The sequence below is a fragment of the Gouania willdenowi genome, chromosome 22 (assembly GCF_900634775.1).
Source record: "Gouania willdenowi chromosome 22, fGouWil2.1, whole genome shotgun sequence".
NCBI classification, from domain to species: Eukaryota; Metazoa; Chordata; class Actinopteri; order Blenniiformes; family Gobiesocidae; genus Gouania; species Gouania willdenowi.
Window position 1 is genome coordinate 16,390,978 of NC_041065.1, and position 23,463 is coordinate 16,414,440.

General features: G+C 39.8%; 1 protein-coding gene across 1 annotated transcript; it reads right to left on the reverse strand.

The window, feature by feature from the left end:
• Positions 1–1,709: 1,709 nt before the first annotated feature.
• Positions 1,710–23,254, reverse strand: trmt61a (tRNA methyltransferase 61A). Its single transcript, XM_028438324.1, has 4 exons — positions 23,088–23,254; positions 20,295–20,639; positions 11,199–11,465; positions 1,710–2,262 (listed from the first exon to the last, which is right to left on the reverse strand). Exons 2-4 carry the CDS (start codon positions 20,623–20,625, stop codon positions 1,958–1,960), a joined length of 903 nt encoding a protein of 300 aa, XP_028294125.1. The 5' UTR covers positions 20,626–20,639; positions 23,088–23,254; the 3' UTR covers positions 1,710–1,957.
• Between the last annotated feature and the right edge of the window lie 209 nt (positions 23,255–23,463).

A 23,463-nucleotide genomic window follows, 5' to 3' on the forward strand; every position in this document is an offset into this window, starting at 1 on the left:
TCATCCATTAAGGCACATTTAACATAAAGTTGTTTAACTGGAAAGATGACAGTTTCATATTCCTTCCTGTTGACGGATAAACGTTGTTATTCCTCCTCTGAGAATATTTTCCTGATGTCATATAGGGTGTTTTTTCTTCTGGTATTTGCATTTTTTCTGAATTTTTGTTGTTGCTTTTTGACATTTCTTGTGTTTTTGGACTGTGTAACTTTGTGATTATTTTGAGACTTTCTGGAGTCATCTTTGTTGTTTTGAAGTTACTTACTGTATCTATGTTGTCATTTTGTGTGTTTTTGTAGAGTCAATTTGTGTGGTTTTTGAGTTTATTTTTTGTGGTTTTGTCTGCTTCATATTTGTCGTCATGTTGTTTGTCTTTGCATGCGAAGGACAAGGAAACTTAAAGATGAATCTTTGTGTTCCACGTATTGCAGATGGATGTGCTTTCTTCCTCTGAGATTGTGAATAAACTCCTTACCTACAACCAGTCCCACATGTTTGGTTTAGCTTAGCATGTAGCGATGCTGGTTCAGCAGCACAAAAGGGTATATGGGGGGGGCTACATTATCAGGTTGAATTATGTGTTCAAATGTCTTGTCGGAGACAGGAACAGATGAAAAACTAACAAAAACAAAATAAAGACAATAGATTAGATGACAGAAGTAAAGAATGCTTTCATTCTCTTGATTTTTTTCAATAAACACAATTTCTTTTTAGATTTTCATCTTTTCGCGTTCTGGCCGGAGTACAGAATCACCCGTCTAGGCGATAATCAACTGAATCTCTTGTAGATTACATTTACACTATTCGAGTGGAAAGCTGGCGCACCTAGACTCACTTTTCCAAAACAAAACAACCACAGTGCTTAAAATAACCCACGGTAACCTCGGATTACACGTAAAACCAGCGGGTATGAAGATTCCAAGGGCCTCTGAACGCACCACAGAGATGATTAGTGAAGATCAGGTTTCTGAGGGAACCCATTTCCAGAAACGCTCCAGACTTACAGGCAAAATGAAGACAAAGAAAGTCAATGTGAAGGGGGTTGGCAAAACTTCAACATCAAAAGAATCATTTTGACTCCTCCTACCAAACAGCAGGAGCCCGAGAGCCACACATCAATAACTAATAAAATAATAACACCATAAAGAAGGTGAACTCTTGAGAAAATGTGTCTAATATCATCTGCATATTGACACACATAATATCTGTTTGAGCAATTATTTTCTCCTCTACTGCTAATGACTGAGATAGATTTTAAATAATTGTATAGTTGATACCAGGCGAACTTTTTGATGTTTCTATTGTTTTCTAAAATCTGCACCTTTAATTATGTAAAGCTATAATAATTGCCTTGCTTATGAAATGCGCAATAAAAATATATTTACCTTACCTTCTTCTACACTTTGTTGGGATTTTACACTTCAGATCAAACACAATAATACATTTATCTGTAAGTCAGGACTTCTTTTGATAGATACTGACCACTGCAAAGCATAAACACTACACAAGAGCTGCAGTCCACCCTAATGTGGTTCAAATCCCTTCAGTTGTACATTTTTCTTTCTCTTCAGTTCTTGCTGACCCAAAGTTTCAATGAAATAAAAGAGCATGAAACCAGTTTTTTTCTTTAAAGGTTTATTTCTTTGTGTGCAGTAAAACGAAACAGATTTCTGTCATTTCACATTCTTTGTATTTTTCATCAAATAAAAAGACAAAATCTAAATAAAAAAGGTCTTCAAAATTCAAAGCAGAGACTGGCCTATAAAGTGTTGCCGTCATAAATAAACAGGCAGAGGTCTTGATTTCCTCTCCTTCATGAAATAAACCTGCAGCGAGTGACAGAATTATATAAGGAGAAGCTGTAGATCCTCGTGTGCTGCAGTGCCAGCCGACCCCAGAGGAGCTTAGAATGCTGAGGGAGATTACAGGCAGTGGGAAGGGAGGCTCTCTCTGGGCCTTAGCCGCGGGGTTTGGTGGCAAAGGTGAGGTACCCCGTGTGCCCGGGTATCTCTCTGGGTGGTGTGGTGGTTTTAATGGTGACGGCGGCATGGACTGGGGCGGATTCTTCTTTGACGGCATCAGGTTCAGACGGATTTAAAAAATCTGGACCGAAGTCGGGCAGCGGCATGGAGACGGTTCGGACCTCGTGGACTCTCAGCAGGATCTCCAAAGTACTGAGCTCGTCAAAGCCGTGATCCGACAGTGCATCGCACGTACGCTGGACCTGCTCGATGCATGGAGAGAAGGAGCAGATTCGGCCTCCTGCAGGAGAGAAAACGACCCCAATTAACCCTTTAAGCACTAAAGTTCTATCACTACAACAGCTCATTAATCTGTTCTGAACTTCAAAAATCACAGTAATTGTTGCTGCTTTGCCCCACTCGACGAACACCTTCAGCTTCTATACAGAAGACATCAGAGGGTTTGCTTCTATTAAGCAGAGAGGAGAGCAAAGCGAGCAGGAAGAGATACAGAGCTGGTTATTGACAACACATGAACAACTATATCACGTTTCAACAAATACTTTGTCAGGGACTGATTCAGACTCTGAGGGAAAAGTTCAGTAAATACTGAGATAACGTTGGTTTCTTTGAGACGTGATCAAAGCCTTTGATGAGTCTGTGGTTTATCCACCTCACAAATGCCAAACGCAAGGATTTCCGATTTCTAATCAACGTTGTAACATCATAAAGGTACAGCTTGTTGAAATATGTAGCAATATGTTTTAAGATGTAAATAGATGGACAACAAATATCGCACAAAACCAGAGGCTCTGTTTTATATTTTGAGTATCTTGAGTATCTAGTTTTTCCTGATCTGTTTCCCCTTCTTTATCGATACACAAACAGACGTTTGTAATTTACAGAATGGTATGTAATTTCTGGTCTATAAGCCACTACTTTTTTCCCATGCTTTGAACCCTGAGGCTTAAACAATGACGCGGCTAATTTGTGGATTTTTCCGGTTTTACAAGCTTCTAGTTACCAACAAATTTAGCTAAGTCACATTAGACCAGGTGGACTAATTATTCTGTTTATTTTATATCAGGGCGGACGAGATACAGGTGGCCCAGCATGCGCAGGGCGGTGTCCAACTGATGGAAAAGCTTAGATACAGTCCGTATTCTGACTCAGAGTCTGACTCGGCATGATCGCTCCACAGTAGTTCACGGTAACGGTGCATCAGCCTGGTTACAATAAAAAGTGACCATAAAAATCGGAAAATTGACAGATTTGTAGACACGGGGCAGTGGGGAGGAGAATTTATGTGGAGAAGGAAACGTATCAGTTGAGTACAGCAGCCCTCCTACCTGCCTAGCTGCCCGTTCTGATTGGCGGAATCATTTGAAAGGCGCCCTCATCAGCCAATAGAGTGCGGCCTATGTTACACTGCGGCCTTTGTGTGGATTTTTCTTAGAAAATTGCTAAATTATTGGAATGCGGCCAATATAACGGTGCCCTTTATAGTCTGGAAATTACACTAAACAAAGGTTAAACTACATGATCCTTAAAGCTTGGACAACCATTTACATAAGCTATCCAAGCATTCCTCCTCTCTCTAACATGGTTTCTGTTTAAGATCAAACTAACAGTTACATGTAGAAGCAGCAACAGACCATCAGAGCTACATATTCATACTGTAACTGTAACTGAATCTTTATTCTAGAATGATTTTTAGTCAGTTGGTCTACTGAGCCAACACAACAAACTGCAGTTGTCATATGCACTGTATGGTGTAAACTGAGATTAAAAAAAGTATTTATTTGTCTAGAGATTAATTATTTGGGTCAGGGCTGTTAATAATAGAGGTTGGTGGGTCATGAAGCCAGATCAGTTGAGAAAAGTCTGATCCAATCCACAGTTTGACATGATAATGTAAGCTCTCACAATAAAACCACAGCCACCGCTGCACTTTCTGATATAAACATGTTTCCTTTGCACCTCAAGGTACTTTCAAAGCATATTATTTTACAAACAGAGCAGTTCTGTGACTGCCTTGGCTTTATGTCCCCCTTTGTAGACCATCGGGGATGAGACGGCACCCTAATGCAGTGCCTTCCTCGGCCTCTCGTCTTTAAAGGAAAGGCTGCTGTGATAACGGTGGGAAGTCGCAGCAGCGAGCCAAGAAAACCTTCAGCAGCTGATCTTACAGAGCAACGCAGCTGGAAAGGACGAAGGGCTGGACTGCAGAAAACAAGGTTTGGGGTCATTTAGGACAGACATACATGTCAACCCCAGATTCAACTTCTCCATACTAAAACAGAACTGAATCTGTACCAACATATTGAAAAATAAGTCTTCTTACTAAACTATGACAGCGCAGAACAGCCTGAAGTGTAAAAACACACTAGAAAAGAGTCAATTACTTAGTTTTACTAGTAGTATCTCTGAAGATGATTGTAATTGGTCGTATAATGCCAGAAAACACTAGAAGGTTGCTCGGTGGTAATCAACACTTGAAAAATAATTTGTAGCCAATGTCCTACATGTTTCAGTTAGTGTTTTAGAATATAAGCATGAACCAAAAGTATCTCTAAACTTGAACTATGACCATAGGTTTCTCTGATAGTTTTTCTGTTACTTCACATTTCATTACATTTGCAGTCAAATAAGTTACTTTTCCATAATTCCAAAAGTTTAGCGACAGCCTTGATGAATGTCCAGAGTCCCATTTCTACCTCAGCGTTCAATGTTTACAGTATTAAGTGACCAATAATCAATACTAGAAACACACAAGCTGCAAATATCAGAGTGTGAATATCACCAAAATAAATCACTTAGATAGTAGGATTGTCCATAGTTATTTACCAGTATGCTCATAATTACTAGTAATGGAAGAAGCTCGTACTAACTATGGGTAATCCACTTAGTTGACAAGTTTAAGTGATTTGTATTGACCACAAAATGCTCTAAGGCCACAAGGCGATACTCTTGAACAATGATAGAGACCCATTTCTACCTCTGCGTTCTATGACCCAATGAATGACCATAATTGTTGATGCAGAAGCACAAGTATCCGATTATGAACGCTATTTCTAACCTCTTCATTTAATCTCCAAAAGAACAATGCCCACATATAAAGGGATGTGTTTAAGGGTAGACTTTGATATAAACGACTTCGTAAGATATTTCTTACAATAAATTTATAAAGTTTTATTATTCATCTTTAGACCTATCACAAAGTGCATTCGTGTGATGGGTCTTGTATCGGTTTAAATACACGTAAACTGTAAAGGTTGGCAACTATAAAGGGTTAAACAGTCATTACAGATCAATAAAAAACTTGTTAGTCAAACCTTTAGCCAATATGGCCAGCCCTAACAGTCCTAAACACAACTCCACAGTCTCCTAACAACCAGCAGCAACACAAGGAGAGGCCTGTTTAATGATTAGACAAGAACACTGAATAAATAGCTGCCACGCAAACACAAATCAAACTTCTGGTCCCTGGGCTCGTTTCTGAAAGTGATTTGTATTTGTGGACATGTTTGCTTAAAGATTACATAAAATAACCCAAAAAGTCTGTCAGGGAGGACCATGTCAGGATCCAGGGTTTTTATGGAAAGACCGGGCTTCACGCCAAAGCATGAGGGGAATTACAAATGGGAGGAAAACAGGATCACGCAAAAATCAGCACAACTTCTTCAGCCTGAGAAAGGCTGCTATGAACAGTTAAACATTTACTCTGCTGAGAAACAGGTGAAACAGCCCCATCTATGATAGGATTTTCCAAATCCAGTGAGACTCACTGGATTTATTTGCAAAGTCAAATAATGTAAACAGATTCTGGCACTAAGAGGATATCCTAAACAGTTGAGGATGTAATGTTGAGTTTGTGCTTTCAATTCTGTAGTTACCGTGTTTTACACACAGTCTTTCCATATGAGATCAAATGTGTGATAATGAAATTAAAGGATGACTTAGAGCAAAATTAAAGGGTAAAACAAATTGGTTTGATGCCTGATAACCAAACCCATGGTGACACTTAGTGATGGAGGACAACCTTCCAGGTTTTAACGTCTCAGAAGAGCCAGTGGACATAGCCTCATCCTTTACTCTATGACCCTGCTCAGCCAGCACCGCTACGTGCTAAGCTAGCTGGTATTGAGTTCCTTCACAGTCTCAGAAAAAGACACCATATTTACCATTTGCAATACATGGAACATAATGATTCATCATCAAGTTTCCTTCATATATTTAATACAAAATTACCTCAAAAAACACACAAAATTACTTAAAAATCACAACAAACAGTGCGATGAACAACTTTTTCTGTTGTGCCCTCCATTAAAGAATGAAACTTTATCAGTTTGTACTGTTTGTGACTTAATCCACATGAGTGTATGACCAACTCTTAAGGGGATTTCCTCGTTCATGGGAAATATTTACAATTCCCAATCACAGTGATGAGTGAGCCTCCTCGTGTGTCTTGGCAAAGCTATTCTACTTTGCCACAATGGTATAAGAGTTAGCACATACAACAAGTTAAAGCTGGAGGTGGACACTTGTGTCCTTTATGGTCGAGTTTATATGTTTTCTCTGAGCTTGTCTGGGATTTCCCTGGTTTTCGTCCCAGCATCCAAAAAATGTTTGGATGATTGGAGTCTCTAAACTGCATGCCTGTAGGAGTGAATGGAGTGTAAGTGGTTTTTTGGTCTGTGTTTTCCCTGTGATAATGAAATGTTTCCCTATCAAACGTGCACCTCCACCCCACATAGCGCCCATTAAGACCCACACCAGTGAATGAAGAAGTGGGTACAGCAAAAGGATGGCTTGTATCAAGGTGGTCAAGCTGTGGTTCTGCATATTTCATTTGTCTCTCTGCAGTGAGATAATAAAACTGTGCTTCAGTTGAACACGTACCATGTTATCCTCCCATTCCAACTATCTTCACTGACCTTTGGGCTAAAAGCATTTTTTATCATTTTCAACACTCTGTTCTTTTTAACACGTTGGCTCTGTGCCCGCAGGGAAACCTCAGTCGCTCCAGTGGTGGGAAGTGAATCCAGCCTTTCCTTGTGGAGCCACACTCAGCAGCTCCAAGTGCCTGCAGCATAACCCTGTATGGTCATGGGATGGCTGCTACAATGGAGATCTGCAGGCAGAGCTCTGTATCTGTACTTATGTGTGAGACAGCGGTGCCATAAAAGGGAGGAAGAGAAGGAGGCGGTGGGAGTTTTACAGGGCACCATTGTACATTTCTCTTCATATCGAGGCCATAAGATTTAAAATCTCCTCTAAGTAATTTGGAAATATGAGCATCAATGAAAACACCTCAATATCTCTGAGCTTCCAATCAAGATTAATGAATATGAATGAACGAAGGAAACAATCCTTTTAACCCTAACAGAAAAAACTTTTTATTATATTTATGCAGATATGTGGTCTATCACATTCAAAGCAGAAGGAAACATTATGAACTCCATACATCTGTAGGTCAGTTGCATTGGTTTCACAGTTTGTAAATAACCTTATTTAAGTTGACACTTTACTCAATATGAGTTCATTCCTGTGGGATGTTTGTGACTGCACGCAGAGGAACACACCCAGACAAATGCCTCAGCTAATGTTGGTTTCATTATCAACATTCTCCGCTGTGAAACATACCGCCTCACCCAGTCATGACCTTAGATACGCCTCACTAAACAATCAGCAGATGACCAATGGAAAAGGCATTTTGTATATGCAGAAAATAATTCATCTTAATGGTTTTTAAAGGAAGTCCCTGCCATTCCAAGGCTTTTCAAAGCTTTCAAATAAAATATTTTGGTTTTAAATCATTAAGAAAATATATCTATTGATATACATATGAATAGGTAAGTCGGGCAGTTCTCATTTCTTAGAATGTCCTTGGTTGTCTTGCACATGTTTCTGCGGTACTCTAAACCGGGGTCACCAAGCTACTGTACTTCATAGGTACTGTATAGTCCGAAGAGCTACCAGTTAGAAAAGCACTTTTTAAATACTGAATGTTCACAGAGTGAACATATTTAAAGATGGTTAAATCAATACTAAAACTTTATCAGTATAGAACTACCATACATTAGTCATCTGTATGTATCTTTGTGAGTTTTAATTCTGGAAAGTAAATCAGATTTTAGATGGAGCTCATTGGTGACTACAACTCCAGAGGGCACCTCCCATGGTCCAGGCGGGCTACCTAGTGCCCATGGGCACAGTGTTGGTGACCCCTGCTTTAAACTAAGGATTTCCAATGCCACTTTCTAGAACAAGTACAAGTACTCAGATTTATATGCTAATCAATAAGGGTATATAATGAAGTTTAACTTCACGTGGTATGGGAGCATGTTTCATTTACACCTCGCTGTTCTATGGACCAATGAATGACCAACATTATCGCTATTGAAACACATGAAGGGCAACAAAAGATATTTGACTGTAAATGCTCTACAAAAGGTCTGATGATGATAAACATCTTACATCACTGCGCCCTCTGATCCTCAGTTTCAAATTTAGCCAAATTCCATTTCAGGGTTTACCCATTTCCGTTTAATTTTTATTTTCAATGGCTTTCCCTAATTTGATGCATTTACTGAAACTAAACACCCTGAAATCATTTTAGAAAAGCTTTATAAGGATAAGATCAGTTTAATATTGTAAACAATTTTATTTTTGATTACAACCACCATTCACAATAAAATGAATCACTTTGAAAGCATGATGAACCATAGTGCTTTACCATGCCCATACAGATATCCTGCATAAACCATATAGCAAGGGTGTATATTTTTAACTGTTAATTAAAATCTAACAATATTTTCCCCAACATTATTATAGATTAATGCCCATGATCACTCACTGATCCCACACATTGTGCTTAAAAGCAAAGCATTCAGTTATAGATATCAAAAACTGTACTATATGGTGTTAACTGGTACATGCTGGGGGCCAGATTGGATCCCATGATGGGCCACATTTAGCCCATTGGTCTTGAGTTTGATAGACTGTTACAAATATGCTGAAGCGTGGTTTAGAGTGTGAACACTATTATATCATAACACCATTAATCTAAGTTTGCCCTCTGAGCACTGACCACCTCAGTGACCTAAAAACCTGCCCACACATGCTTTCTTTTGAGTTTGTGTCGCACTGCAGTCACCGGGGAAACGCAGACATGCACACAGTCCTTTTGGACAGCCTGAGGTGTTGTGCTTCAGTCACACAGCAGTGAGTGTCAGGCGGTGGTGACTGTTCGTCTGAAGCCATTTTTAAACAGGGTGTCCATGCAGGCGAATATGGCTCACAGGACAATCACGCTCATTCAGAGCCACTCTTTCCTAGTGGGCTTACATCACTGAGAAGCTTGGGGCACACTTCTGCTTTCTGCACACAGTCCTCTGTGTACGAATGTGTTTAAAGCCAATAGGTTGTTTATAAGTGCAACTGAAGCCTGTGGTTTGTTAATACTGTCGCTGTAATCAGACTATAGTTGGTACCAACCCATAGATGTTGACTTTCGGTACACCTCCACAACAATCTGTAAATGTTTATCAACACAGACTTTTTATCATCATTCTTATAAGACAGTTTGAACCTAGGAGTCAACCTGATTAGATTGCAGCTCTTCTTATCCTTCACCTGAACAGACAGCATCAAAATTACGTTTAGAAGAAATGAGAAATGGCCGCTGCACAGATCGTCAGACAAAGCTCTGAAAGATGTGGGGAGAGATTTTTCATCTTTCCAGTTAAACAGCAACAAGGCAAATGCGCCTTAAAAAGAGGATTTGCTTCATGTTTGTACATTTTACTTTGACAGGAAGTTGCTAATGAATCAATAAAACCAGGATATCAGGAGAAAAGTCACACAGAGAAAATCATGTAAACTAATCAAGGGTAAATTTAGACTCTCAGACAACAGATAAAATTTGAACTACATGAATAAACCTCTGTGCTAAATGCTAGGAAATTGACGAGCAGCTTTCTTACCTTTAACTGTTTCCAGGGGGCTGTAGAGCAGGGGTGCTCAATGGTCGATCGCAGAGGTATTTTATGTCGATCGCGCTTGTGGGTCGCATAAACGAATGGCCCAGTCACGTATAATAAAAATGAAACTTAAAAATTCAACTGACCTCAGTTTGAGGGGGTGCTAGCGCATTAATCTGTTCATTTACAACCTCTAGTAATAAGTAATGAGTAGAAGAAAACCCTCGACCAGCCCAAAGCCGGCCACAGCGGCCTGACCTGGTGTTTTTATTAACATCCTCGTCTTGTGGAAGCCATTGAAGTTCTTCTAGAGAACAAAGTGAGCTACAAATACTGAAATGCTCGGTGTGGTACTGACTGGCAGAGCTCAATGTGGTGTCATCCCTGTATAACCCTGCAATAAGCCATAGTAGATCACCACCATTCTGGGTCTAAATTCTCCACTTTTCTCCTTACTGGATCGTTTGATTCCTAAGTGTTTTTTCTTTGTTTAATTCAGCATTTGGTGAGTTTTGCTGACTTTACTTCTCCATTGTATGAACTCTCAGAGAACTCAGAAGATTTGGGGAAATGCAGACAAGGCATTTGTCTGTTCTGATTCAGTGCAAAGATTCAACTTTTTTTGTATTTCAATATTATACAAATATAAGTGTAAATATTAAAATCATTTTTTTATATTTTTATATTTATAAGCCCAACACAGTAAAGAGCAAAGAGCTGTCCATGGTAGAAGTAGCTCGCGACCTGAAAAAGGGTGGGCAGTGCACTGTCACTACCTAATCTTTTCACGGACCAAATCCTTTCAGATCCTTACGTCACTTCCTTCACTCGCAATTCTTACGACAGAGCTGCTGGGACGTGATATTTGAATGTAAACTGACCATACAACGTTTGTTGAATATTTTAAATATGTAACTGTTTTGTGGTGTTTTTAATTGTTAATTAAAAAAAAAAAGAATAAAAACACAATACATAACATTGACAATCAAAAACCAAACAGAAAATAAGATTGAAAACAAAATAAATCTTAATTCACTTAAAACATAAATTTCTATTCTTTTTTTTAAAGAGCAGGGTTTCAACCTTTTCAATAGTACACCAACTGCTGTAAAATAGGCAGACCGAATGTAGACGGGCTTCACGCATGCGTTGAAAAAATCCGAAACGATCAGGCCTGGATGTAGACGCGCTTTGCGTATGCGTTGAAAGGAGAGGCAACCCTGTTCTAAGAGTAATCAGGTGTGAGACTCACCTTGTTTCTTCATAGCTGCCTTGGCGTGTCCCACTGCCTCCCAGGGACTGGGGATGTCCAAGAAAACGGCATCAGCCACTCCGCGAACACCAAAGCCATCTTTGCACACGTCCTGGTTCCTGACAGTGACCAAGTGATCTACACGGTGCTCTCTGAATTCTTCTTTTGCCTTCTCGGCACGCTGCTGGTGGAACTCTACTGTGTGGAGGTGACCCGTCGGGGCGATGGTGCGAAGGATGGCGTGTGACAGTGACCCACTTCCTGTACCTGTTGGACCCAGAAGGACAAAGGAAGGGGTTAAAACAGAGCAAAGTTGGAAAATATAGAGAACTGGATGGGTCGCCAGTTCAAGTCCAGGTGCGAACCAAGAAAAAACAAAAGTTGTTCTGGTAGCTGGAGAAATGCCAGGGCACTGAACCCCAACACTGCTTTTTTCATTGGAAAGCGACTCTGACTACCCAGAAAAGCGCTATATAAAGTTGATGTATAATAATAATTTGCTCTCTTTTGTAATGGGAAAGACAACCATTGGCTCTTTGGCCTTTCTCTTATTATTCCCCCTATTGTACAGCCAGTTTTATCCACAACTTCTTGTGCTTTTGAGCAATCACTGTGTCCCTCTAATCATCAAGTACATAACTAGGCTTAAAGAGGAAACAAGTACCCCTCAGCACTAAAAGAGAAGTGAAAAAATAGAAGAAAGCAGAAGTGTTCATCTTGCAGCAAGAAAGGATTTTTAGAACGTTTTAAGCCCCAACCCCTTAGTGACAGAGGGAACAGCACCAGACTGCATAGTAACTCCATCCATTGAGTATGGACTAGTTTTCTAAAACCCCCATCAAGTAGTTGACAGAGTAACACTGGGCTCATTCTGAGTATATAATGCAGTGGAACAAGAGTAAAACTGGTGATGAGTTATTCAAGTGATGTTTCAAATCAACTAGCGGTCATGTTAAGTAGTGACTGAGTCCTAGTTAAAATAGAAGGTTTCACTAAAATATCAGGGAAGGTCATAAATGCTTATTGTGTTTGACGGCCCTTTACACTAACTTACACACTTAAAGGGACTGTTTTTATTTATATAAATATTTTTATATATAAAGAAATTATCATTGAAAAACTAAACTGAACTATCAGTAATATTGAAGTTTTGATTGAAAATCTTGGAGCAGGTTGAACTTCTCATATACTGTATGTTTGATTCCCTGTTGGTCAGTGATGCTACAGGTCCTCAATCCACACAATTTGACTCTTTGAAAACATTTCTGTTGGTTTTACTCTAGTTTCAGTCAGGTGACTAAGGACGAGCTGCAACACTCGCTGACCTCTGGTAGATTAAACAGTAGAACAGATGGATGATATCTGCAGAGGACATGTTTCCTCATCTACTCTGTGTGTGGATGTTTAGCTTTTGTTAACCTACTTAAACCACTTGGATAAGATACCACACAATGAGCCTTGATGAAACATTATCCAACACTGCTCTGCTGTGCACATACAATGTCAGTGTGTGCAGGCGTTTCCTTTGGTTAGATAGATAGATACTGTATATAGATAGGGTTATTGTCATTACAGTGAAGTATGTGATGAGTTTAGGGTACTCCAACAACAACGGGCAATAGAAATAAGCTGAGACATGCAAACATGCATATTAGTCATGAAAAGATTGCATTACATGTAGTGTCAACCTAAGATGACAAATGCAGACATGGAAGAAAATGTTAATTAATAAAAAGCTCAGGGCACTTTTGTTTTTAACTACTTTGGTGGTGATTAAAGCACTAAATAAATCAGGTCCATTTCACATTTTAAAATCTTTTTTAGACATAGCTTAAAGAGACTATGTTAGACTTAGAGCCATGCATACAGTATGAAACAGCAGTTATGACATTTACTGATCAGCCCGTTAGTTAACAACTCTCTGTTTATGAATGCCAGATAAACATAAATGGTTGGCAATCAATCAAATGTGCATTATAAGATTTCAATAGTTTTTTTGCAAAGATAAAGACCACACAATGAAAAAGTCACTGCCATACACAATTCATTCTTGTTGTTGAGATTTATTCTCCATCGTTGTGAATAATTGTTCTGGGTTTTTCTTTGGTGCTGTTGTAATAAACAAATTCCCCTTTGGAGTTAATAAAGTTCTGTCTATTGAGTCCCGACCCACTACAATTTGAGCTGAACACAGTGCTGGTCATGTGACCTGAAGAGCAAGGAAGCAGCGAGAGGCCAATACACCCAATCTTCATCTTCATCCTCATCACTCCCCCTCCTCATCCCGCTGCTGACATTACGTCACGGCCACCTTTGTTAGCACGGCGACAAAGACGGCAGTGTTTGTCCCACAGCAGCACTTGTTCAATCCTCTCACGCCGTCGAACCGGATGGTCTGTGGCTGCAAACTATGCCAATGAGAGGCCGTGAGTGGAATTTTAAGGTTGAAGCCGCAGATGGAGTAAGTCAGATAATCAAATGAAGAGGGTTGATTCGAAGGCCTAAATGTAGTTGAATGTAGTTGATTTGACTGAAAATGAATCTATAAAACAAAATGTAGCACATACCTTTTGTTTGTTTAGTCCTAAAAACTCGAAACAAAGTGCATTAATTATTGAGGAGTCTGCTTGAAAATGACTTCTGTCCTTGGTTACAGATATAAATAATAGATCTGTTCCTGTCCTTTGTCACAAATGAAACAAAGAACAGATTTGTTTCAGTCATTTGTTCCAGACTAATAAATAATAGATCTGTTCCTGTCCAAGTAAAATGATTGTATGTACGATCATGAAACAAATCATTCATGAGAGAACATTATCATGCAGCTCTTTGACGCTCCTCCAAAACTATCAGTGCTTTTACTGACAGTCTGTTCAGCGGCTTTGTCATACACCGCGCTTTTTAAGGGGTCTTTTGTTATGTTGTCATTTCTACAGCTGCCGATATTGATCCGATATCAGCATGAATCATACATATTTTTATTTTTTTTTATTTTTTTAATGAAAAAATTATAACTACTTATTTTGTAGTATAGAATGTTATAAAATGCTTGATCAAATGATGTTACTCAAACAGAGAACAATGGTCAGCAACAGGTCACAAACATTTTGACCTTCAACATAATATCTACAGTATTCTACAATTGAATAAAATTAATAAAAAATGAATTGCAAAAAAAAAAAAAAAAAAAAATCAGGATTTTTAATCCGATATCCGTTTTCAGGCTGATATCGGATCGGGACACCCCTAGTCATTTTGTGTATTTTTGAAGTAGTTTTGTTATAGCGTAGGCCACCGTGAGTAGGACTCCAGACACACTGGAGGGACCGTCTCTCGGCTAACTGGCCTGGGTACGTGTCGTGATCCCTTGGGAAGAGCTGGATAAAGTGGCCATGGAGAAGGAAGACTTGGCTTCCCTGGTGATAATGCTGCTGCGCCCATGCAACATGGATCATAGAAAAACAGCAGAAGATAGATAAATAGATGAGTGGTTTTCAGTCATATTGAATATTGTTTTGTATGTCATGTTGTGCATGTTTCCAGGTGAGGGATAAGGAAACTTGAAGATGAATCTTTGTTCCACGTGTTGCAGATGATGTGTGGTCTTCCTCTGAAATTGTAAAGAAACTCCTACAGCAACCAGTCTCACATATTTGGACTAGCTTAGCACGTAGCAGGGCTATATTATTGAGTAGACTAATTAGAAACTAAAAACAAATTTCATTTGTCTGTTAATTATCATGTATTCCTTGTATAGTGCCAAACCTGCCTCTCTCTACACATTTCAACTACATGACAAAACCAATCAAAAGAGTTGGTGCATTGATCGATAAACAAGAAATCAAAACTGAAACAAGACTCGACTTCTGCTTCTACATTTGGCGCAGTCTGATCTCATTTCCCTGTACGAATGCAGCGCTGTGGTTGCAGAGGTCACAACTTGAACTTCCCCTGTCGACCATTTAGAAAGGGAAAAAGGTCATCTCCTGCTTCACCGAGCCTCTGACCACAAGAGAAGAAACCACAATCAACACCTTATAGTGGAGTTGCTTTAAAGACAACTATGGAAAGAATTGTGTACTTTAGTGTCGTCAGGATTAAGAAAATGAATCATTTACTTGTTCAACAAGAAACTAGGGCTGCCGCTGCAGTAAAAGATTCTTTTAGTAATCGATTAATCTATTAGCTTTTTTAACGACTCATTTTATTGCACAAAACAAAGTTTAACAATATCTTTTAGGGGCGTGTCCAACCACAAAAACATTTTTTCAATAATAACCACAGTTTCCTGTAAAAAAAAACTAAAAAAAAACAGAAGATTATTTAGTAAGTGACACTGCTATTTACTGTATTTCTATGTAGTTACTCGTATTCATGCCATTAAGTTTTCATTTTTATGTTCACATTTTATTGTTATTTATATGAACATAAACATCGCTATTTGCAAGCAGTTGCCCTTCTATAAATATACATTGATCCACTTTCTATACTTGCTCTGTCCTACACTTATGACGTGTTCCATTGGCGGTATCGGCTACACGGCACAAACCTGACACACAAACCTGCCAGACTCCACGGATTGCAGTTTTTTGATGCCATTCTCAAAAGATTGCTAACAAAAATCAATTGTGGTCAAATGCTTCCGCACTGTGTGTGAGTTGATGATTCTCAGATCCAATCAGTGTCTGCTTTGTGCCTATATCACATTTTCAGACCAGTTATAAAACTGTGTCAAGGTAAGCACATTTCAGCTGGCGTACGCTAAAAACCAGGAAGTGCGTATGCAAAAAAAGGGTGAGGGCACACGCTCGTCCCATGCCTGTTTCTGACAATGAAATATGAATATAAATGACAATCAACTGGAAAGTTGTCGCACACGAGTAAACGTGAGACTGTGACTGAGGTGAAAAAAAAAATGGTCAGACATGGAAGCGGAAGAGAAAATGTGTATCACTCTCCATAGGAGGAGCTTCTCTTCAACAGGTGGTGGAAAGAGTGCGCCTGAGCTCAGCCTCACCGACCAAAGACTGGAGGATCATTGGGGAACCCCTCTGTGTTGTAACGGAGGTGGAGGGGACACAGATGCACTATATGCACCAGAAGCATTAGAGTAAATTATATTTCCTTGTTTGAAATAATAAAAATGAACAGGTAGTAAAACACCATTGGAACTATACGTAATTCACAATTTCTAAATTCAAGTAAAACCATATTTTTCATCAGTCCCAGGGTGTTTATTGGTCACGGTGCTGGGGTGAGTGAGGTCGGGGCACCACAGCCTCATCCGCCCTCCCACCGTCCTTACGGGGGGTTCTACTTAGAGGTCTCTGTAGATCCTCTCCCTCCGGAGTCTCCCGTGCATCACATCCTCCAGCAGTGCAGATAAACCATTGTGCATCTTTTTGCATTGTGAGTGCGCTCCTTTTTATAACAGCTACTGGTGTTTCAGCCAACTGATCAGCAGTTTTGCACAATGATCATGTAACTTTAATTACAATTATTATTATTACGATTATTATTAATATAAAAATGCATTTGTAGGTGCGCGCACGTCACTCACTCCCTAAGTCCCCAGTCTCATCTTTTCCTCCTTCATTTTTGCAAATAGGATTTCATAAATGTGAAATGTTGGATTATTCAACACAAATGTATTAATTCCACAGAGCTGTCGTTAATTTCAACCTTCTCCTGTTGGGGTCGGAGTTTCTGGTTTCTCGTGATTTTGTGCGTAAGGCAGGGTCAGAGCTGCTGTGGAGGTACACACATTATCTCACCAAGCTTTTTTGTCCCAAAGTCCCAAACATTGCTTATAAGTAGCGTATGCTTATTTGTACGTACGCAGCGTTGATAAATGAGGCCACAGGGCTGCTATTTTTGGAACCTCAACAAAAGAGGTAAAAAAAAAAAGGCATCACCAGGTACCACAGAGGAGGTACTTTTTCCCAGTGGAAACGGGAAAAATAAGAGTACAGCAGAGCCGATACCGCCAGTGGAAATGCGACATTAGGCTTGCCCGTGGAAACACTTTGTACAAGACAAAGGTCTGTTGCAGAGCCCCACAGAAACAAACATTCAATCACTCACTCCTAAGGGCCATTTAGAGATTCTAATCAACCTAATGCATGCTTTTGGATTACAGCCGGAAGCCAAAGTAGCCAGAAAAAACCCACACAAACACTCCCAAAAAGGCTTCTCGCCCGGGAATCGAGCCCAGGCAGAAGTGCTAGTCACTACACCACTATGCTGCACTGGGAAACTAACCAATAACTGATAAACAAAACCATTAAAATTGCCTCCCAAAACAAATCCAAGGAACAATTTCACTAAACTGTGAAGACTAGAGACAAATAAGCAAACAAGGAACATCGTCATATTTATGGCATCTCGCCAGTTGAGGGATAAGGTAATGGAGACGAGTCTCTTATACATTCCACGTGTTTCACAAGATAAAAGTGCTGTCTACCTCTGCTGTCAAGCTCCACATTATGAGTCAGCAGTGAATCACTCAGCCAGGACTCGTTAGCAGCTGCTTAATTAATCACTGTCATTAAGCAGTTCCATATACAGTATCTGCTGCTAAATCATTTCTCTGTCGACATGACAGGATTATGTCATTTCACAGTGCGTTTCCATGGTTACACTGAGTGATGCAACACCACTGCAGACACTGCAGCCATGAGTGCTGACTAAACAGACCGAGGTCTGACTGACCTTTCAGCATCAGACACACACACATGCACACACACAAACGCACACACTTAATGCTGATCGATGGCGTGACATGCGCAGAGCTGCGGGCCATAAAGCATAATAAAACACTGCAGAGCAAATGCAGCAAGAGAACCGTTCTCTCCCATCCCCCATCATCGCCCTACGACTGCAACCTCTGAAAACACTCCAACACATTCAAGGTGACGGCGCTCATACAAATGAGGACAGAGCTGAAAGGCGGAGTGGGGCTCCCAGGGAAGAGCCGGAGGAAAGTCAGATGTAGGAGAAAAATATGCAACGTCACTGAAAACATGAAGAAAGATTAGTGAATTACGTAAGGTTTGAATGCTGTGTATGAGATAAGCAGAAAAAGCTCAGCTCCTGTCAGTGAAAACATATTGGTGGGATTTAAAAAGGTGTAAAAATTAGCAATAAAATGAGTTTGAGCTTAAAAAAGCTGCAGTGCATTCAACACGAATGATCAAGTACTGCCTCATCGATGTAGGAATCTTGTGTAACAACAATGGCCTTGTGGAGCTAATAAACAATTATCCAAAGCTTCTTTTGGTGCTTTCATTTCATGCACATCTTCAGCTACATATCAAGCTTTCACAGGCTGATATAATATAATCCACAAACCCTAGAGAGACTACGCAGGGCACAAAGAGACTCCATACAAACATCAGTATTTAGTTTTGTTCTTAGCCAGATTTAAAAAAGTAGAGTATGCAAGAATTACTGCGTACATCTGTTGTTCATTTATCACATAACCTTTCTTTTGAAAGCATTCACAGTATTTTTCCACATCTGCCTAAAGCAGCAGAGCAGGACGACTCATTTATAGCTGCAGCAAACAGCAGATCCAAATATAAGAATCTATTTCAGCCACAAAATGTAACATGGGTGAGGTGAGATTTAAATGAGGTTAAAAAAACAAGGTTTGCAGTCACGTAAATGCAGAAATCTTATGTGAAACTGCTCTCGTTCTGGGCCACAACATTTAAAGTGTGCACAGTTTCCACTGATTCAATGCTGCATTTCTTGCATTCCCTTAATGCACATCCAAGCAAACAGTTACGCTTCAGCTGCTATCAGTCCAGCTGTGAACACCAGCTGCATGAGGTCTGACTCAGAGCAGCGTGAGCCTCGCTCTGAGTTACAAAAGCAGCACAGAGGCCCTATAACCAATGTACAGCTTAGGGTTACTGCATTCATACCTGCTGATAAATCACAGAAAACTGTTTCACAAACCAGAGACAATTACTGAGAACTGCCTTTTTATTAGTGATGAAACAATATGGATTAAATCCAACCAACATGATACACGATAATTTTTAAGTTCTATGACCAATAAACGATGAAAACAAATAACTTTCCTCTCAAGTTGACTTTTTTCTTTAAACAAATAAAAATCAATCAAATAAAAAAGCACATCTATTGGGCCTCAGATTTTCCGTGATCTTGGAAAAGACGGAATTCACAATATAATTATTATTTTAAAGATTACATGTAGTGGAAATGTATAATACATAAAATGTGTTGTAATGTATTACCAATAAACAAAATATTTTAAAACACACACAAGTATTTTTTTTAATTATTTTATATCTTAAAATCCAATCCATGAGGAGCTCCATGTTCAGCCGGATGTGACGTCAAGTCATTGATTCCAGTGCAGTGTTTATATTAGGTCCCACCTGATGTCATTCATATTCCTCTTAATTAAGTTTTTGTGCACTTCTCCCCATTTTCTTTATTATTGTTTTATTTGTGACTAGTACGGACAACACAAGAATGTGTGTTAAAGCTATTTTGGACGTGTAGGAAGCCGGTATGTGAGCACTTGCTGCACATCGAAGAAACCACAGCCAGCAGTCGGCTGCACTGTTTACATATGAGATGCAACGGACATCACACTACATGGCACGAAATGTTGGAATGTCGTCATGATATGACAGACTTATCTTCTGAACCTAAACCCTCACCGACAATTCTTGAGACAATGTCATGTATTTTCCACGGTACTTTTTTGCCATAAAACGAGTGGCAATTGTAGCAAAAACAAAAGGACATGTCAAATTTCTGAAAGTAAAAAATGTCTTGTATACATCTTCCACAAACTTTTTTTTTGCAGTGGCTGTTTCATATTCCTTCCAAAGAGCATAAATATGTCAATCAGGGTTCTCACCAGGAATTTTTCACAGCATAGGGGGAATCACATGGCGTGCGAGCGAGTGCCACTGGCGCATAAAATTTTAAAATAAATGGTAAATGGACTTGATTTATATAGCGCAGCGGAGAAATGTTCTGTTATCAAACAGATAATTTTCGTGCCTCCCTAATAAAAACGGTTTTGTTGTGCAATAAGAACAAAACCAGGCTCACCCGATTCACAGACGACTGAGCCCGGCTTCAGCTCCAGCATCATGGTGATGGTGGCGATGTCCGTGGTGTAGAGGATCTGGGTCCGGTGCGGAAGAGACACCGTCCACAGTTCTGGTGTCGGGTGGAGCACGTGCACCCAGCCGCCTTTGCTGCACGTCACCTTGGAGCCAAACCGCTGACCTATTAAATCCGTGGAGTGGCGAATGACCCCGTAACGCGTCTGCGTTTGGGCTCCTTTCTGCACCTTGACAGGTATTGTGGAGTTGTGGTTCAGGTGGATGATAACGACGTCCCCTTCCTGGATGAAGTCGGAGTACTTAACGAAACTCATGATGAGCAGTTATCCTGCAGGACAAAGAAAAACACAAAAACTAATACTTCAAGGCCATTTATCAATACGCGTTATATAGAATAGGACACTGTGTTTTAATTTTAAAGCTTAATTTGCGCTAAAACAAAAGAAGCACATAGGTTCTCTTATTTTGAAAATGGTACAAATTTCAGTCGTTTGCTGTCGGTAATAAAAAGTTACTGCAGAGAATACTGAAAACCAGTTCTACCTAAAGTTTAAGCTGAAGAACCACTAATCTCTTCCAGCATCTCCAATAGACATGCCGAGGTTTACTTGCTCTAAATTAATGTACAATGAAGAATTAACAACAAAGATATTTCCGATAACCCCGGCAAAAGGTAAGTAAACCTTTGCCATCAATGCAGTAACTCGAGTAACAACATTTCACAAAGTGGTCACCGTCATTCATTAACTGTTTAGCTTATAAATAAATATCACATAACGTTACAGGCACAGGCGCACAGTGCTGTACTGGTTAGCACATCTACCTCACAGCAAGACAGTCCGGGGTTCAAGACCTCGAATGGACACATGGGTCATTTTTGTGTGGAGTTTGCATGTTCACCCGGGGCTTCTGTGGATTCTCTACCGATTCTTCCCACCATCCAAAAACATGACTATAAGGTTGATTGGGAGTCTCTCGATCGGCTGAATAAGTGAATGGGAGTGTGAGAGGTCATCTGTCTGTGTGTGTTTCCCTGCGATGGACTGGCGTCCTGACATGGGTGCAGTGTTGCCAACTTTCTCTCTAAATCTGGCAACTTTTCAGATTTCCTTGGCGCCTGGTTTTGTCAAAAGCTACTAGCTACAAATCTAGCTACTTTTCACGGTGTTATTTGGGACTTTTCTGATGTTTTTGAGACTCTGACATGACGTGAAAGCACGTATCGCTCTGCAGTTACTGTTCTCAACGAGCAGTGGGTGATGCCGTGAACCCCTCCCCCGTTCCAAAGCACTCACAGGCTCATTCTCACAGGAGAGTCACGCAGCAATCCCCACTGCAGTCAGAGCAGAGGAGACCCTGACCAACACAAGGTTAGAAACTAAACCAAAATTAAGAAAACGAAACAAAAAACAACAACATTGTGTAAGCACATCATTCCTCTATAGATGTAATGCACTGTAGGAGCGATTGCCACTGTTCCAAGATGGCAGCCCTGTAGACGCACCGCTGTAGTGGGCGGCAGCAGTCGATATGGCGTCTAAGTATGTCTATGGTCGGGCCAGCGGTGGGGGGCCGAAGTGGACGTTGCGGGACCTTTTCACCAACCAATCAGAAAGGGTTTGATAAAACTTCATTTTCGCCACTTGACTTCTGTCAAAGTCAAGTAGAAGTACTGAATGGTTAGGGTTAGGGATAAATTTAAATATAATATAAAAATTAAATTTAACAATACTATTCCGGATTATAATATCTTATTTTGAAATTCAGAAGCAAATAAGATTAAGGGGGTGTTTCTGCCTTTGATGAAACACCCCTTGATGAAACAACCTAAAAAGTTTCAAGTGGCTTGGAAAATGGATTGATAGGTGATTTTTCATCTGGTGAAAAACCATGGCTACAAGTTATAAAATCACATTTAAAAAATGTGAATGTGACAGTGGAAACATTGGTTTTTATTAACGATGTGTCTATTGATACGGAAACGTACGCTTCCCGGACCTTTTCTACATAAGCGTAATGTGCCTGTGTTTTTTCATTGTGTAAGGATGGCCGAATGGTCTAAGACACTACACTCAACGATTCTTCCTTCCGCTAACGTGGGTTCTAATCCCACTTTTGTCATACATATTTTTTTCATTTTAACACATTTAACACGGCAAATTCCACCTTTAAAAATACATACACAAAAAAAACAAACATTTTAGGGTATTTCCTGGGTTAGGTAAGGCTAACCCTAGCCCGCAGGGTAGCTAAAAATAAATATGAGCTACAATAAAACTGACGGAACTTTAAGTCACGTGGTGCACCTATCACGTCACCTAATATGGCCAATGAGGGGCGCTCCGTATGCATAGCCACGGCCTTTTATTAATTTGTAGTTAACGTGTATATGAGGTGATGATACAATTGTTATTGGTGAATAATAACCGGTAAAGTTTATCATGACACATTTCATAAGTTTGTATTCACACATAATTGAATGTCGTAGTGGCCACCCAGTCTTTAAAATGTGTTTATGAGTTAGACTTGTACGTCATGCTAAATGTTAAGTTAGCGACTTAGCACCTCTACTGGAAAAGAACCACCGATAAAAGTGACTAAATCCCATTTAAGACACTAATATTCACACACAACTGAATGGCACAGTGTAAATCAGCATTTTAGTACGTGTTTTTTTTCGTCATGGGTGAACCTGTATGACTTTCGTGTGATGCTAATGTTAGCATCATTATTTTGTAGTTAATAAACTATCGTTTTGTGAAGACGCTGAACTCACCTCGTTCAGGCTGAAACGGTGGAGTTTCTGTGTTAAAACAAGCCGTAAACTCGATGAGGTTCTGAGGCTGTTATTGGCGTTTTCACAGTCCGTGTGCGTTATCAGCTCATTCATTGATTCACTCACTTATTTCCCAGACACGTGGTTTTGTTTTCAGCGGAAGTTGAGTCGACACAACCGGATGCGGATGCCCTCCACCATAAAGTTACAAAGCGCTGACCTTTCATTGCTTAATTATGAGCGTTTTAAAATCTGTGAAGCGATATCCAGTCATAAATAAAAACGTGTCATATCCCAACAGCTTAGACGTCTCCTCCAACTTCAAATAATCCTATAATAATTACGAGATTTATTCGTTTAAATCTCTAAAGACATT

What these genes read in the sequence shown, in the direction of transcription:
- trmt61a (XM_028438324.1), bottom strand. Translation starts at nt 20,625, where the DNA reads ATGAGTTTCGTTAAGTACTCCGACTTCATCCAGGAAGGGGACGTCGTT. An exon ending in CTCAGTCGTCTGTGAATCGG is followed by an intron (nt 11,466 to 20,294) that starts GTGAGCCTGGTT and finishes TGGGTCCAACAG; the next exon opens with GTACAGGAAGTGGGTCACTG. An exon ending in GGCAGCTATGAAGAAACAAG is followed by an intron (nt 2,263 to 11,198) that starts GTGAGTCTCACA and finishes TCTCTCCTGCAG; the next exon opens with GAGGCCGAATCTGCTCCTTC.